Here is an 18,865-nt window from a genome sequence, read left to right as displayed (position 1 = left end):
CATACCTTTTCTGTGCCACTAGGGGAAAAAAATCCATGTGATTAGAGAATATGCGTCTAAAGTATAAGTATTAGGGGAAAGTGGCTGGAATATATACAATTTTGGCCACTCTTTTTTCTTCAAGATTGAATTCGTCAGTTTCACTTCTGATTCCTCTTACATGGTGGTAGCCTAGCTAAATTTTTCTGAATTAGTTGCTTACGTGTAAAATCTCTGCCTGACACCTTGTTTACTAAGGTTGTTATTGCCCAGTTTAACTCGGGTGGGGCCCCCTTCCTTTACCGATACAGAATGGGCTGCAGTCAACTCCATATCCTGCTCCACTGAGCATGCTCAGGTCCTAAAAAGCTCTTGTACACATTCACATTTGAGGGAGAAACGCCAACAGTCCTTTCCCTGGTGTCATGCATCTAACTAGCAGATATAATGGAGAGAGGAAATAAAGCTCATTCTGGAGACCCTAGCATCTCTTTGCAACCATGAGCCTTTTGACCACCAAGACTAACAGTGACAGATGGAGAAGGACAAGGTTCTTCATGCATTGCCTGTGTCCATCGCTCACCTGCCAAGCTCTCAGGAAAATAAGTCTTGGAGTTCAAGGGACCAGGGAACACCCTTCCTCTCTCTTGTCTTTTTTTCTCTTTTCAGGTTGTAGTTTAGGTAGAAGTGAGGTTTTCCTATTCTATGTATTTCTAACTAAATCTAGCAATTCCAAATACAGTGAATGCCTGCTAGCATTCTTTCCTAGCTGGGCTAAGCCTATCCTCGGCATTCAAAGCAGCTATATTATGAACATTTGTGTTTCTGAATGCAGCCTGCTGCTGCTCAATTACTTGGCCTTCTTGTAGCATCCTGCATATGCCCAAGAGCACAGTTTCTAATAAGGGTTCCTGTTGAATTCAAATTCTGTTTTTCTCCCTCATTCTCAGGATGTTTGAAATTCCCGTTTCCCAATTTTCTTGGTAGAGTTTTTTAGGGGCTAGGGTTTTTGGCAGGGTGGTTTTCCATGACTCATCTTTCCTTCACTCTGAAGACTCCCTAGCTTCAAAGTCAAGATGGCAGCCATGATGTGTGATAGAAGGGCTACCCATTTTTTAGGTGTGTTGGGTGTGTGGTTGCAGGATTGGGGGTCAGAAGTGAAATTCAGGGGTGTTACACACACCACTTAGCCTCCTCCTAATTGAAGTGCAAAAGCGCCACATTCCTTTTGATTGGGGCAATCTGTACATATTGTAAAATAAAAAATAAAAGGTTTTCAATCTGAATTCTTATCTCCTTTGAAATTTGAAATTAATTTGAAAGCAAATTGTTGTACTTTCATTAAACTGAGTGATAATAGCAAAATAATAAGAAATACTATGATAGTGAAATAATAAAAATAATAGTGAAATAATGAGAAAATAATGAGAATAGTGAAACAAAAAACGGCAGGGAGAAATATACAGATATAGATAAAGCATGATGCTTTATCAGTGGTTGCCTGGGCTTAATGTATAGCAAGAGGAAAATGAGAGCACTCACCCGGTCCAACTTTCTTAGGATTACTGGTAATGCTGGAGAAACACTTGGTGTAGTGATTAAGGTATTGGGCTAGAAACCAGGAGACCGTGAGTTCTAGTCCCACCTTAGGCACCAGTCACTCTCTCTCAGCCCTACGAAGTAGGCAAGGGCAAACCCCTTCTGAAAATGTTGCCAAGAACACTGCAGAGACGTGCCCATGAAGTCACTAGGAGTCAGGAGTGACTTGCAGGCAAGCAAACAATTTTGGAAGTCACCAACAGAATACCTGCTGTGCAGGGAAACAGACCCAGTGTGACCTTCAAAAGCCCTGGCTGTTGTTGTGAATTTAGGTTAACTTGCCTTAGAGCATCTGTAGCCAATGGGCCATTAAGCTGTAGGAAGCCATTCTGACTGTAAAAGGAAGAATGAATTGAAATGTGAACTAGCTGAAACAAATCTAAAGGCCAGCAGTACATCTGGTGTTATCCTGCAACTGGTTTCCCCAAATTGGTGTCATCCTGATGTTTTGACCTACAACTCCAGAATTTCAATACATCTGGAAGGCACCAGATTGTGGGAGCAGCCCTGGAGCCTTTTGCAAACAGCAGTCTGCACCAGAGGTCACAAAGCCAGGCTGCTTTGGGAACAAGGCAGGGAATTTGCTTCCTGAATTCTGCTCTCCAGCCGAGGGGACACAGCCTTGCTAAGGCTCCAGAGGATGCCCAAAGATACTGGTGGAACCCACATTACTCAATCAATGTCTGCATCCTTCACATGTTGTTGTTGTTGGTAGTTGCCGCTGAGTTGTTTATGACTCATGGCGACCCTATGTATAACAGAATGAAATGCTGTTCAGTCTTGTGCCATATGTATATGAAAACATCCTTCCATGAAAACACCCTTCACATAGCTAACCAAAATCAGGGAAACTCTGAAGAATTTCTTTATAGCAAATCAGTCCATTTCAATTTCTAGTTTTTATCAAGGCACCCCATTTAATATTTCTCCCATTTCTTCTCTTTGCAAATCTGTCAGATTCAATCCGTTGCACCTCAGATTTTTATTAAAAAAAATATTTGCACTAAACTGTTTGCATATTTTTATACAGATTTCCCCAAAGGTTCATCTTTTGGTCTTCAACTTTGCCTAAAGTATACAGCCTTTTCAAACCATTTTCCCTGATATGAAACTCATTTTTATACATGATTTGCATGGATATATGCTTTTTTTTTTTTTTTGCATTGTTTCAGACTACAGGATTTTTTTTTTAATTGGCTAACTGAACTGAAATATTCAGAGAGATGTAACTTTTGAAAGACAGTTTAGTTCCAGTTTATGTGTTAGTCTGAAAATGCAAAATTAAATAAACTTGCATACAAATGAAAACTAATTTCCCCATCTCTACCCTTAATAATGTTGTTGTTAATAATTGTAGTGGTATAAATTAGGCACAGAGTAAGACTGCTGAACACAGCTTTTTTTGTGGTTTGCATTAAACCACACCAGATTTAAAACAACTCCAAAGGATACACATTAACAACTTGTACCCCAAACGCATCTGAGATCTGAAATTATGGAATCCTGATCCATCCTAATCTGTAGGGACCTTTGCCACTGATGTGCAATAATTCTAATCAAAAGAAAGCCACACTTTGAGAGTATTGCTGATGAATACCAACGATGCAGCCTTCCCCTCTTCTCTTTAAAACATCCGCTTTCCCCACCCAGCAAAACCAGAACATTCAATGGCTACAAACCACGTGGAACTTTGAATATAATCGCAAGCCCTTAATCATAATTGCTTCCATATGCTCACTGATATGACTTGAGAGGAAAGAAAGGAAAAGTAAAGGAATTCTGCCGAACAAATGCTGGGCTGATTCCTTCAGGAACTGAACTGCTTCCAGCATTCTAATATTAGAAACAGACAACAACAGCCAAATTAAAGCAAGGTTTCTTATTTTGTCCCCAGATGGGCTGAAAAGCAAATGAAAAGTCAAAGGCCAAACAGTGCAGCAGGTAGAACAAATTACAATATTAAAAAAGGGGGGGCCTGCAAAGTAGTTTTATTAGCATTTATAGGACCCCAAATGTAGTTTTTGATTGGGATGAATGGAGGAAACCTTTCCCAGGGCATGTCAATTTCACATAATCTTGTTCATAAATTGCTCCATCTCCATTCAACCTGAATGATTTTTTTTTTAAGTGTCCAAATGTCATGTATAAATGTGCCTTTGTAAATATGCATGGGAAGGGGAGAGTCAATTTCTCATGCACGGATGAGCTGTGAGTTACTGGGGCATTGCTGATTGTCAGACCTTCAAACTCACAGCTTTGATTGACACAGGAACTTCCGAGTATATCCAGCTCAAGAAGTCCCAGCCAGCAAAGTGAAAGACTAGAGGAGGTAGGATTGGCCCCATCTGGAGGAAGTGGTGAGGCAGACAAAGCTGTCTTAAAATCAAAGCAAATGACAGGATTAAAATTACTCTTATTTCTCTTTCCATGGAAATACTTCTAAGCATATGCGCCTTAAACATTTTTTTTAATCTGTTCAGTCATGTCCAATTCTCGGAGACAAGTTCCTGCAGTTAGTCAATCAGGATGTTCTGACTCATTCTATCTTAAATTGTTACTATCTAAACAATCTGATTTTATTTCTTTGACCATCGCCAAGTACCGTTCTACAGTTTGCACAATACGTCGTAGCATCTCCTCTAATTTTTCTCAGATATTTTAGAATTGTATGTGTTTCTCTTCTTATCCTAATTAATTGTGATTTTGTTTTATTTGCTGGTCTGTGACCGAATAAAGTTTGATTGATTAATTTTGTCTTAAATTTTAGTTACTATCTCTGAAGATAGATTTAGAAGTACTCACAGAGCACTTACTGCTTGTCCTGATCTAAGACTGTAACGAACTGACTGACTAACCTTTGATTAACTATAAAATACGCATAAGATTTAATTTTATTGCAAAAATGGAAAAGGTCCCCAACAATGATGGCTGAAAATGGCCCCGGTGGAGAGGCTAATACTAAGAAGGTAACTTGGACAGTATTTGGATTCATCAGTGACAAGAACCTTTAACATTCCAATCTAGGCTGCGGCTCATAGCGCCTGCCTTGTTGTTTGCCAGTTCATCCTCCTTTAGACTCTTGCCAGACCCAGAAAGCAGCTCCATTCCTTTTTAGCCATGGCTAAGCAAATGCCAAACTTCTGCAGGTGTCCCAAAAGTACAGAGCATTAGCTTTTGTGGTGGACTAAAGTACTTGTGTCCCATATTTGTTGCAAGGGCATTTTTCCCAGGAATTATATCACTGGGTGGGAACTCAAAAAAGAGGCCAAGTTAGACGATTAAAAAAAGGAAAAAGGAAACGCAGAACTCTGGATCTGCTCTCCCTCTCCCTCTCCAGTGCTGTTCTGCAACTGACAGACACGCACACACCAAAAACTTAAATGTGGTGATGATTGACACAGGGCATCTACCCCAAACTTTAATGACTGAAAAAACGGGGTGGGGGGTGGGGAGGCAACCGGGTCTTGCCATTGACAGTATATCTGTTTGGACTCAACCACTTTGGAATGCAAGGGGGATCTAGACTTAGGACCATGCTGGGTAGGCAGGAAGGATTACTTGCAGCAGATCAGCATGCAGCAAAAACCAGAACTTGACTCTTCAGCCCCAATGCTCTCCTATAAATTTCCTGCCCTGGACCATTATCTAGTCGTTTTTGCCCTCCACAGAGCTCTGAGACTGGGGATAAGGAGACAATGTGGTTCTACATAACAGATAACAGTTTGTGATCATTTCCTAATAGACAACATCTGCTGTCTAAGGCAATCACCTTACTTTGCCTAATCTCAGGGCCACCCTGCCTTTCTTTTTTCCTTCTTTTTTACAGTAACATACTTTGTGTATGTGGGTACCTTCAAATCGGTCTTGACTCCTGGTGACTGCCTGGGCAAGTCCCTGTGGTTTTCTTCGCAACATTTTTGGAAGTGGTTTGCCCTTTCCTCCTCCTTCCTAGGGCTGGGAGAGAGAGGGACTGGCCCAAAGTCGCCCAGCTGGATTTGTACCTAAGGCAGGACTAGAACTCATGGCTTCCTGGTTTCTAATCCAGTGCCTTTAACCACTATTTCAAACTGGCCATAAACGTTTGAATGATCTCTCTCTTTTTGTGAATATAGAAGGAAGGAGAAACTGAAAAAGTAAAGATGAGTAAAGGAAATGGAAATTGGTGGGGGTAGGGGTGGTAAAAGGAGTCAAGGATAGTCCTCAATTTCCATGGCACTTTTGCGAAGTTTTTCTTCCCAGCCGTGAACAGAAGAATGACTTGCATATAGGAAGGAGGCTTGGGGCAGCTGGGTGTGTCCTTCCCAACAACTATGAATAGGTGGAAAACTTTTTTTAAAAAATCCCTTGATGGGGGACTTCCTGCTTAAGAGGAAATGAATGGCCAAAATGGGTGTTCAGAGATGTATTTAACTGACATGCTTCTCCTGAAGGGCAAAACAACCCCCCCCCCCACTATCCTGTGTGGTCATGCTGATAGAACTAAAAACAGAACTGATCAAACTCCAGCTGTGCGTAAAGGACAACGTCCAAAATCAATTTCATAATTAGGATTTAGAAAGCAGGGAATGGCTCCAATAGCAGGGAATGGCTTTCAATCTTTTCCATGATCAAGCAAAACAAATAAAATGGGCCACCAGCCACCCACTGATTTATTGATTTTTCTAGGTTAAAAGAGTCCCAAAGTCCATCAGAATGGAAATAGAAATGACAGCACCATGTGGATGGAACGAATAAGAAGAATCCAGTATTGTCTTGTCATGACTCCTATGGTATATGGGAATGATTTGTTTAAAAGTAATTGCCTCCCTTTCTCTACCTTTCTGTGACATGTTCAGATGGCACATTTATGTGTGGTTAGCTTAGCCATGTCTTTTAAAATTAATCCCTCTTTCTGGGGTCACATGACACCCTGAATCATAAACTAACTACAGTGGCCGAGTTCACACCACTCTTTAGACTGAAATGTGGTTGTCGATTCAAGGTGTCATGCAAACCCAGCCGAAGTGGCTTAATAAAACATCCAGATAATCACATGGAGGCATTCTGAAAGTAACAACTGTCCAGCACAATTTCCTTCGCAAAGAAGGTTAATCCTAGTAGAAAAGATAAGTTCTGAAGTATTTATTAATGAAATTTGTCTAACCATATGAAACCAGTTGGACTCTAGGTCATTTACAGAATTTGCATAATAAAAACCATGCAAAACCAGAATAATGTTAATTAAAATAGTAAGAAGACATTGAAGACTAAAATATGGAATTATAGAAAATGGTGTGTGATGTCATCCATGATTCCAGGGGCAAGATATTCTGGAGGAGTGGAGCAGCTCAAAAAATGCCTGCCATCAGACTCTAGCAGGTCCTGCTAGATCAGAGATCCCCAAACTCTTCAGCTCATCAACCCCTTCATGAAGTTTCAGATTGTTCATTGACCCCCAAACATTTATTATATGAAAATAATGTAATAAATACTACTTTAACTAATAGTACCATGAATAATAATAATAATACTAATGGCAACTCAAGGCCGTTCTCACTGGCGGCTCACCATCCAACCCTGGGTAACACTGTCTCGCCACTTGCCACCTCACCCTCAGGACAAGGGACTGGTGTGTAGCTGTTCAGAAACCACAAAAGATTAATTGACCCCAGTCAACCTTCCATCATTTATTGACCACCTATTGACCCCCCAGACATTTACTGACCTCCTTTTGACCCCCAGCCATTTATTGATCCCTTGGGTAGTTCCATCACTCTTGGGGTCAATATTGACCACTTTGGGGAACCTGTGCTAGATGGACCTTAGCAGGTGCTTCCTAGTTGACCAAATAAGATGGGCAGAAATTAGTGAGGAAAGAGAGTTCCTAAGTTACCCAGGCCCTGAACCACATAGTGTTTTAGAGTTAGCAACCAGCAACTTGATTTGCCATCAGATGAAATGATGGGTCTTATATAATGGGTTAGGAAATGCTAACAGGGTCAGAATTATTGTTCTTCAGTCTCTGGGCCTTTCTGGCCACAGCCTTAATTTCTTTCAGAAGTGGTTCAAGGCAGCATTTAGAGACATCCCCAAGCAGTCATCTCAACAGCCCTCTGAGGTAGTATAGACTGAAAAATTAAGGCTGACCTAAGTTAGTAATGTTTAAAAAGGCTTAGGGAACTGTTTCAAAATTCTGAAAAAGAATGAATAATTCTAAAGGAGGAACAAGGAGAAGAGACTTGAATGGCAAAGCCAACCAACTGCCTCAGGTTTTGGTTGGACATCTTGAGTGGAAATATTAATGTACTGTGATAAGTACATTAAATTTCCATGTTCAGTTAATACAGAGCATGGCGATATATGTCAAAACTAAGTTGTGTTGCACAAGTGATTTTGGAATTGCCAGTAAACGTTGATGTTTATTAGGTTTCTACCACTTATCACAGTATCATTAAGGTCAAATGATCCTTGAGGCTTTCATAATTCTGTAAAACTCCACTGCAAATAAATATGTTGAATCCTAGGAATCTCTTTTGTATATTATTAAAATAACTGTAGATCATGGGATACAAAGCAGTTTTGCTAAACAAAAAATGACAAAATGTTTCACTAAACATTGGTTTAATTGCAGAAGAAAAGGAATAACAAATACCCAGAAAAGCAATTCTATATAGCTAGTATGTGATGTCCAGCACAACCCAATTCTATTTGGAAGTAAGTCCCTTTGATTTTAATAAGACTTATTCTTAGAGAGGTCTCCAGGGTAAACATATATAAAATTGCAGGCTTGTTTCAGCTTGCCTTTTGAAGATGACTTGTATACATCGTATGTACAAATAATCAGATATTAACCAGCCAACCTAATTAAAACTGCATTTTTTAAAAAAAACTCACATGCACACAAAACACAAGTTTGAATTCAAAAACACAGTCCTCTTACGATTCAGGACATTTTAATTAGGTTATTATAAATGGGACAAACTCTACACTCTGCAAGTTGGTTCCAAACTTGGGAATTCTAAATAAACTCAAGCAAAAACAAATGTTTATAGTATTCACTCTCTTATATAAGTATCCAGCAGGAGGGTTTTGTGATCTAGTGATCAGTTTTAAAATGAACTTAACCACCTTGTGTATTGTCTCAGATATTCCAGAAGATGGAGCTGTTGAATGATCCTTAATAAACCTTTTGGTGCAAAGTTGTGAGCTCTTAAATATGTGGTCCTAGTAAGTATACAAATAATGATGTTGCTTTTAGTACTGCATATGATCTGCAGTATGTCAGATATCTTAAACAATATGCAATGGCAATGATGCATAATGTGCATGTCTCTAATGAGTGACCAAGGTAAATAGGAATTTGTTTTAAAAGGTTCCAGAAGGTAACATATTAGTCTTTACCAACAAAACACTAAAGACTCGTTTGGCAAAGACTTGTCATTGTTTTACATTTAGTATTTGTTTTAGAGTTGGATAGAGTATAAGCAAGCTTGTTACTCAAATTAGGAGTATTCATATATTCAGTACCACCATTCAGTTCCCATTTTCTCATGTTAAGGCAATGTAAGTTATTTATGTATTTTATTTATTTTATTTTTATCCTGCCTTTATTATTTTTATAAATAACTCAAGGCGGTGAACATACCTAATACTCCTTCCTCCTCCTATGTGCCCCACAACAGCAACCCTGAGAGGTGAGTTGGGCTGAGAGGGAGGGACTGGCCCACGGTCACCCAGCCAGCTTTCATGCCTAAGGCGGGACTAGAACTCACAGCCTCCTGGTTTCTAGCCCAGCACCTTAGCCACTAGGCCAAATGAATAATAAATAAAAAGGAGGATTATACACAAACAAACTTGAGATACAAGCAATTGGCTCATCCCTTTCTTTCCCAGCTTTAACCACCACTTTTATTTCCTTGATTTTCTTCTTGCCCATGTTGTCTTGTGTGTTTATTATTTATTATTTATTTTTAAAAACACAATTGCCTCCATTGAATACAGTGTGTCGTTCACTGTAAAGCTGTGGGGAAGAACTGTCCGCTATTTTTAATCCAGAGTATTCACATGTGTGTTTATCTCTTAAAGCTGCTTGTCAAGCTGTACTTTCATATTCTTCCTCTCTTTTTCATTTACAAAAGAATTGCGTCTCATTTGTGGCTGTCTCCGGTCCCACTGTGGAATTAAAAGGTTGCAAGTAAGTTCCCACATCTTTCATCATCCATTTAAGTCAGATCTGTTCTGATTGGCTAACAGCCCTTTTCCACCAGACCAATCCTGGCCACTCAAGGTCCCCATAGCAACCTGTAAACCCAACATCGATCAGTTATTTTGCTGATCACAGGGTGCAACTCAGTTGGTCAAGGTGTCTTTTGCTTTAAGCCAGACTGGTGCCCTCACTTCTGACCCACTCAAGATGTTCAACGTCCGGATAAGTAAGAGTGGGCGTGAGTACAGTCCCGGTGTACTTCTTGGTAACTGGTATGAAGACGTGTGCCTAGAAGAGGTAAATAAAAACTTTCCCAGCCCCACCTTGTTCCATTCCTGTTTGGCCTTTGTGCAAATCTCAAAAACAACATAGCACACACGTTGTGGGAGGGAGAGACTTGGTGGCAACAACTCTAGATTTTGCTGGGTGGATTTTGATCTTATAGCAGTGGTCAATGACTTGCTTTATTTCTAGCCTGCTACTTGCATTTTTTTTTAACCCCAAATTCCATCCCATTCTGTTTCTGCTTTATCCTGTGAATTATCTGGCATATTCCAGAAATAGGAATTTAATCCTGCATGCCAAATGTGCATTCTCTCTTTTTAAAAATGTATTTCTATGTGCCCTTGGCAATTAACTGCAACCTCTGGAAAAGGGTAGAATCTGCTGGATCATCTTCTACTCTGTTGCATCGGTTCAACAAATTATTTTGTACAAGAATTCACGATAACTGTGTCCCTCAAGCATACTCATTGTATGGGTCTGCAAAATATTGTGGTCTTCACACGTTTGCTCTGTCATCATATGTGGGGAAACAGGCATGTTGGGAAAACCTCTTCATATTTCCTTTATGCCCTTGTTTTCATTCTTTATGATGGGATTTAGCCATTTGGGCTGAATTTCCCAAGGTATGAGATTTTATAAATATGAACATGCTACAGTAATATACAGGATGCATGTTAAATGCCAAATAAAACTTTTTTTTTCTTTTAAAAATAGGAATCCTTGAAAGATTTTTTATATAAAAAAGAGAAAGGAGAACTACTAATCCAGAAATCACGAAGACTTAAAGATACTCTTTACAAGAAGGTATCACAATATTTTTCAGTGTTCCCCCAATTCTCCAAAACACACACATTCTCCCTCCCTCCCTCCCTCCCTCCCCTTTTCTTCTTCCTTTCTCTTAGCACTGCCATCGCTTCACCAACGTGGGTATTCTTGGGGCACAGAGCCCTTTACTTTTTTATTCTTTACTCTGTGTGGACTGTTATTCTGTTTATAATTCATTCAGACTACACAGTTGGATAATATTTAAAATTCTGTTGAAAAATGAATTGAATATTTGGATTTTCTTTTGCCTACATTGCAATTAATGTGTTATCACTATTATTATTGTTAGTCATAGGATACAGCAATGCCTAGCTGACCTTATCTGGTTTTGGAAAAGCTAAGAGCAGGGTTGGACACTATTTAGTACTTGGATAGGAGATCCACCAGGACAGCCTAGGGCTGTAGACTAGGCTAGGAAATTGAAAACAAAATTCTGAAAAAGGCAATGGAAAATGACCTCTTTGAATCCATGAAAACTGCATACTTGTCCTTGTAGAGAAGATGATACCAGGAACCATACTTTTGACATACGATAAAGGTACTCTACCCCTGAGCTGCTGCAGCTCTTTCTTACCTCTTTCCTACCTCAAGCAAAGAAGTGGAAGGTGCCAAATACAGAACCAGAGATTTTTTTTTGCATGCCCAATTTTCCTTAACTTAATATCTAAGCCTGAAAGTAGTTAAATTTTTAGCAAGTTTTAGCTGTTGTGAGCTGCTCAGACTCACTTAGGTGAGATGGATGGCCATACAAATTGAATGAATGAATGAATGAATGAATGAATGAATGAATGAATGAATGAATGAATGAATGAACAAACACATAAAATGGAGATACTTCATGGAAATCTCAGGATTTCCTTTGTAGTAGTTGCATATATTAGATTCTATGTATTTTTTTAAAAATAAGACAAAGAGAAGGTTAAAAAGACGCCACAATCTGAGCTTTCCAAACTCAATGCCTTCCTAAAGACTTTAGATCCCCAAATACCCATTTGCCCTAGCCACCAAGCCCAACGGCCATGCACTATAGGAAAGGTACCCAGGGGAAACTGTGCACAATGACCATCTTCCTCTCTCTTCGTACAAACAGGAGCAGCTTTCCATTTCAAAAGATGGATTTATTCATTTTGGAGACACGGTTCTACTTGTGAACCCCGACATCAGCAAACTCCCAGAGGAAAAAGCTCTTATTATGGATGGGAATCTGTCCCTGGCTGTTAATCCTGAAACATCGACTCTATATACTGCCAATAAATTGTCAGCCCCATGTGACTTGACTGCAGTCGAAAATGTGACCCCCATTGGACGGAATGCATTTCGGATTTTAAGGTGGGACTCTCTGGTAAAAGGCTTGAACAGTAAGGTGGGCAAGGACCAAGCCTAGTGAACATGGAGTGGGAAAGGGCAGCGATGGATAGAGCCCTGATGTCATCCTGGGAGGTGCTATGATGATGAAGATGTCACACTGAGTGCAGCTGTTAGGGTGAACAGGGCCAGAAAGGAGAGTTAAATAAAACCAAAAGTGGGTGAGGACACTCATTTTCTCTTGATGCACCCATCTCTCTCAAGCAGAAAGCCATGGGAAAGGAGCAGTCTCTGTCCACAGTCCCAGCTGAACTCTTACATGAAGTGTTTGAAGTTGGGCTGAGAGCCACATGAGATTGGCCTGAAGGTCACATGTGGCCTTAAAGCAGGAGGCCACAGGCGGTCAACCCGTGATTCTCCAGGCCTGCAGCCTTCCAATTTCCCCATTGTGGCCCAAGCACAACTGGCAGCAGAGTCTCCCACCGTCTGGAGATGGAAAACACAGGTTGGGTACAGCATGAGTCCTAAACAGGCACGTCAGAGCTAGGAAACGAAGTACTCCCAATTCTTCCTCCAAGCCTGCCCTGCACATTGTATGGCCCTACCTATTTGATGGGCAGCCCTTCTGCCCATTCCTGCTGGAAGTAGCCCAACCCTGCAATACCGTATGCAGATGTAGGAATCCACTCCTTGCCATTTCAGACTGGCAACTGTTTTCCAAGTTTCTGGATCAGAGTGCTTTTCCACCCTACCTGGAAACCCCTTTTTTTGGATGGAAGTGAAATCCCTACCACTGACTGGAGATTTGACTCCAGGTCTCCCTGCTTCTAAATGAGTGCTTAGCAGTATTGTTACTGTAATTTTATCATTCTCAACGAATGTTCCATTTAAAAATCAATTCTTCTCTCTCTCTCTTTCTCTCTCTCTGATGTTTTTTTAATGGTTGCTTCGAAGCCTTTATTGCTGTATAAATGTTAAAATTCATAAAGAGTGCCATCAATCTCGTGGTCTGAAGTACTTTGAAAGATTTCTACCTTTCCTTCCCAAAAGGTCTCTTTCTCCCCATTAAAAGTTGAACTGTAAGCTCTTAGGAACAAGTAACTCCTTTTTTTCCTTTCTGGTTATACTCCAAGGGAAAAACATTTACTGTATATAGAATTAAGCGAATTGCCTAAAGATACAGTAAATGATTGTATTGTATTGTATTGTGTTGTGTTGTGTTGTGTTGTGTTGTGTTGTATTGATATTTTTCCCCTTATTAAAGCATTGAAGGAGAAGCCATGGGGGAACCTCTCCGATTCGGGCAGAATTTTGGACTTGGAACAACTGGAGGATTTCAGGAGAAAATGGTTAGTGATAAATAACATTGTTATTAACAATGTTATTAACAATAACATTTTAATAGCAAGGTCCCATGTTTCATCCCAAGGAAAACAATTTTGGGAGGAGTTAATAGGAAAGATATTTCTCAGGAGAACAGGTATGTGAGACAAATTAGACAAGCCTGAGTTAAAGAGGTAAATCTGATGTAGGATAAAACCACCTAAGAAATACTTTCCAACTTTTATATAGTCCCTAATCCAATTCAGAGTTACAGACTTACATGTATTGCTGCCATCTTGACTTTTTTTTAATCTCCCCCTCCCTGGAGATGCCCCTGATTGCATCGTTATAGGGAGTTCCCTATTGTTCAACTTCAAAATTTCATTTGTGTCTCAAGCATAACCTTTAGATGTAACTTTGGCAAGGACCCCAGCCTCTGATTCAATATAGTTGTATTTCTATATCTTCTCTCATTCCCTGAAGCTATGCAGAACCCTCCAGCCATTTGCCTCAGATTAGCAAATGGAAGAAGGCAACCTCTCATCATCTTAAATCATAGGGAACAGTAAACACACTGGTATTTTTTCCCTCTTCTTTCTGTCAATCTTCAGCAATGCTTATCTAATTTTCAGACAAACCACTCCTTCATGTTTTCATTTCCAGCTGTTTCTGGCAAGCGACCATAAATCATTTCACACTATGGCTAAGAAATCTTCTCTCCAGTCTGTGTCCCTGACAGATGAATTTTCATACCTGTGTTCTTGGCAAGCTGCCTTCCTGGATCCACAGTTACGCATGGAATATGAAGGCTTCCCAGTTCCTGTAAGAAAATATCTGTATTTGTAAAGAGAGAAAGTAAGTGTGTGAGAGAGAATTTTAAGGGAAACCACTCTGAACTTCTAGCCTTGTGTATCCTCTTAAGTGTCCTCTTCAACTTTACCAATTTCATCCAACACTTCCCCAGTTTCCATAACACCACTTTTTCTACAGCTTTTGAAATAAGCGAATATTCTACTTCTCCATATATTATTTCTTGCTTCTGAGCCTTTGTTTCTCAGGACAGTATAGATCCAGTTCTTGTGTGAATATTTCATGTCTCTCACTTTTGATCAGATCAACATTCAGACCTTCCTTGGAGAGTAGCTAAACGTTGTGCTACTGCCTGTACTATAGAAGAGGGACAGATTAAAGTTAACATGCCCCAGAAGATATGGTCAATATTAGCAGGCTTTGAAAGAGATGTTAGGATGTGAACATACTTTGTACAAAATGTGTTTAATGGGAAATATAGATTTCCCCCCCTTATTTTATATTCTATGCTTGAGCATTCTGGGCTAGTATAATTGACACTGAAATAAGCAGTTAAAATATGGAAACTTAAAGCCTCCCCATTTTCTCCTTTTTCTAGGCAAATACAAAGGTGGTGGTTGTTCATAGCCATACCAATCAAGCACTCGCAGTTCCTAGGACGTTCTGGATAAGGTAAGCCCAGGCACATCCAGACTACAACCTACATTTAAGTCAGCTTTAATTCCATATCCAAGAATCCTGGACATTTTCTTCTGATCAGGATGCTGAGTATTTTGTTAGAGACTGCTGGCCATTTCGTCTCTCAAAGAACTAACTTGAGTTATTTGTAAAGGCAAGGAAATGAGTATTAACCAGTTTGCATCTACTGTGTAGACAGGATTAGGCTTCGAGCAACCTGCAAGTGTTGTGGCTGGTACTATTCACCAGCTAAAGTCCCTCATGATAAGGTGGTCAATAAATCAAACATATACATGCATATGTAGAGGGTCATGCTAACATTTTGAACCTAAGTTGCTCAAATAAAAGTTGACCTCTGAATGTAGGCTGGGTTATTTGAAGGACTGCCTCTCCCCCATCACATCTACCTATCCCATCAGGTCTGGCAGAAAGGGCATGTGGCAGGTCATGACCACTAAGAAATGACATCTGATGGGACCAAGAAGAGTCCCTTTTCTGCTGTGGCACCTGCCCTCTGGAACATCATTCCCTCTGAGGTTAGAGTGGCCCTGTCCTTCCTGTCTTTCCAGAAGCGCCTTGCCATCTGGCCTGGGGATCTGATAGGTCGGAGCCTGCAAAATGACTGTACTGTTAGTGAGATTGATTGTGCTGTCCTGCAGATTATGTTTCTTTTTATGATTTTAATGTTTTAATGGTCTTTTGTTGTTACAATTTTGGTTATTTTTGTATTGTTGTTTGTGTTTTTGAGTCTGGAAGCTCTAGAGTCTAGACCAGTGCACAAGACAATAAAAGCAGAGAAATGCTATACAACAAGGCTTCTCAAATTAGCAATACTGCAACCTCCTAAAATCATAAATGAGTTTGTGTCATTCCCAAGAAAGAAAACTAAATGATAAATACAGTAATAAATAAAACTGCTGTGGTTGGCAGATTATTTTGACAGATGGGCTAGACCCATGGGTTTAACCAACTTTCCAAACTTACTTCAGGTGGGGAAGCCCATGGTAGGCATGTGCAGAGTAGGAGCATTTCAAACCTTGCTCTGGGATTTGCAAAACATTGGTGATCTCCTCCTGGGGGTTACAACTCAAACCTTTAAAGCCCCTGCTATAAATCTAAACAAATATGCAATAAAAGCATAAGAAAAAATGTCTTTCACTTATTACCAACTATTATTATTTAAGTAGAGAGCCAGCTTGGTGTAGTGGTTAAGGCACCAGGTTAGAAACCAGGAGACTGTGAGTTCTAGTCCTTCCTTAGGCAGGAAGCCAGCTGGGTGACCTTGGGCCAGTCACTCTCTCTCAGCCCTGGGAAGGAGGCAATGGCAAACCACTTCTGAAAAACCTTGCCAAGAAAACTGCAGGGACTTGTCCAGACAGTCTCTGAGAATTGGATATGATTGAATGGATTAAAAAAAAGTTATTTACTTATTACCAAACTATAACAAAACAGTCAACAACTCAAAGAACATTCGAGGATGAGGTAATATGACCTTGTAAATGGTGGATGAACAGACAGGTTCTTGGTTGTCTAAAATGTGGCCTTGGGGAGGGCAGCACTAGGATGAGCATATGAAGTTCATATCTGTATCACTATAGGTGGTATGTGGAGGGTTAACCCTCAGTGTACCCAGTCACTCTGAGAATTCCTTCCTGCTTCCTTTCATGGGAGTTGGCACCAAAGAATCCAGAGGGTGCCAGCTTGGGAAAAAAATACTGTTTTTGGAGTTTTTGTTCAGGTTTTTGTGATTGTTTTGCCCTTTTTTTAAGGACATACTTTGGAAAAGAATGCGAAGTCAACTGCCACACCTATCTGGATTCCCATAAAGCTGAAGAAAGCAAGAACCACTGGATAATAGTCACTGGGAATGCGAGTGATGAATCAACCACAATGTTTGATAGACCAAAGCCTCCAACGGAGGAGATTAGAGCACAAAATAGAGAACTTCATGCAGGGTCCTAACTCTCAGAATGAAAAATTAAACGTCTGCTTAGTTAGTGCGCTCATAAAAGAGAAACAGGTGAAAAAAACATGATGATGATGATGAAGAAGAAGAAGCAGAGGGAGCGGCAGAGGAGAATGAAGATGGAACTAAAGGTATATTGAAGCATGTTTTAAATAGCAATGTGAACTGAGTAACTTTCAAAATAAATAATTGCAATCCTGAATAAAATGTTGGTAAAACAATTCTCTAACCTGGCCTTTTCTTTTATGTATCTTTGACCCTCTTTCTTTCTGACCACTGGGAGGCAGCATTACTTTATAAGAAGCATCCTCTTTTTTTTTTTTTTAAAGAATGTTTATTTTACTCTAATGACTGTAAGAAGATAAAGCTACATCAGATTTTCTCTACTGGGCAGCTTCTAGATGTGTTGGCACTACAGCTCCCAGAATTCCCCATCAGAAATCTATCTGGGAATTCTGGGAATGGTTGTCCAACCATATCTAGAGAGCGATCAATTGAAACCCCAGGATAGTGCTTCCCTGCCCCACCCCGGGCTGCCAGCCAGTTGGCATGAAGAAGCGAGGGTGGTGGAAATATTTAGAGGAATGAATTAGCAATGGAAAGGATGCTTAATGTAAATCCTCCTTATTTTTCTCCATAGCAGAGAAACAAAGCAGTTTAAAAAGGTGAATATTTGAAGGAATTTTGCAGGACAGAATTCATGGAAACAGAAGAACCCTACCACCTTTTCCCCCTTTCATTCTCCTTGTCAAGCCACTCATCTGCATTGCTATACCAAAAAAAAAAAAGAAAAAAAAAAGAGGCAAGAATATGGAACTCCCTGCCTCAGGAAAGCAGCTGGCCATTCTCCTTGCTCCTCTGTTAGGGAGGCTTTCCTTCTACAGCCAAAGACAATTGTGGTGGCATGTTACCTGCTCCATCTGCAATCTTCTCTTCTGTAATATTTTTACCTTGGCTTTGTCTTCCTTTTAATCAGTTTTAAATTTCCATTGGAATTTTGTGAGCTCCCCTGGGTGGTGTGTGTTGTATGGCCTGGGTGGGCTGGATAGAAAATTTTATGTAAACAAATAAACAAATCAGCCAGCCAGCCAGCCAGCCTCCAGGAACATCCCTGAAACAAGCCTGTGGCTCGCTATGCTCTTGGTCTCCCCGTCTTGGAGAGCTTCTAAGGCCAACGTTCCTGAGTTGGATTGAAGATCCCATAACTGGCCAAGGAGTCTGGGGTGGGTTTGATGGGGAGCTCTTGGAGAAGGCTTTTCTCAGGCTTTTGTGAACTTGGAGTCTCTTCTGTAAATGATTCATTCAAAAATAAAAACCTGGAAAGCATTTACTTTCTGGCAATGCCATTGAAGGATGAGCTGTACTTTTGAGAGTAACTTTATGCAGACAAATTCCTGCTTTGTGCTTGCAGATATATGGGGGCGGGGTGGGTGCCCTTCTGACTTATGTCAAGATACCCCTGCCATGCATGGAAACGTGGAGCAAAACTGAACAGTCCTGGACCACCCAGATGAAGGACCAATGTAGCATATCAGGATTTCTGCAGGAGCGACTGCATCGTTCGTTCCCTGTGAACATGCTCCATGGGCTAAAAATCATCCCCTTCTCTTCCCAAAAGGCAGCACTGTGCTAAACAAAGGTTAAGTCCAACCCTCTGTCCCAATTGGCTGGAAGATGCTCTTTGCAGTACCCAATGCAGAGATTTTTATGAAAAGTAGAGGGTTGCTCTTTAGATCTGCCTCCTTCCCCTTTCTGATTCTCCTTTATAGTATCTTACTCAGCTTTACTGACTCAATAGTGGAGTCCTTGGTGCTCTCTGAGCCTGGTTGTTTTCTTGCAGACATTTCATTGCCAGGCTAGGCAACATCTTCAGTGTGAACAGGGAGAGAGCCTCACTCTCTGTTTATATA

The 18,865-nt window shown here is 40.4% G+C and overlaps 1 protein-coding gene across 1 annotated transcript; it reads left to right on the top strand.

The window, feature by feature from the left end:
* Positions 1-9,970: 9,970 nt before the first annotated feature.
* Positions 9,971-17,140, top strand: CFAP161 (cilia and flagella associated protein 161). The gene is made up of 7 exons (XM_063314367.1): positions 9,971-10,060; positions 10,769-10,852; positions 11,964-12,202; positions 13,443-13,527; positions 14,165-14,323; positions 14,910-14,983; positions 16,759-17,140. The coding sequence occupies exons 1-7, from the start codon at positions 9,971-9,973 to the stop codon at positions 16,949-16,951; spliced, it is 924 nt and encodes a 307-aa protein (XP_063170437.1). The 3' UTR covers positions 16,952-17,140.
* The last annotated feature ends 1,725 nt before the right edge of the window (positions 17,141-18,865 follow it).

Source organism: Candoia aspera, chromosome 13 (assembly GCF_035149785.1).
Source record: "Candoia aspera isolate rCanAsp1 chromosome 13, rCanAsp1.hap2, whole genome shotgun sequence".
NCBI lineage: Eukaryota > Metazoa > Chordata > Lepidosauria > Squamata > Boidae > Candoia > Candoia aspera.
The sequence above is the reverse complement of the archived record's forward strand: the minus strand, read 5'-3'. Positions and strand labels throughout refer to the sequence as shown.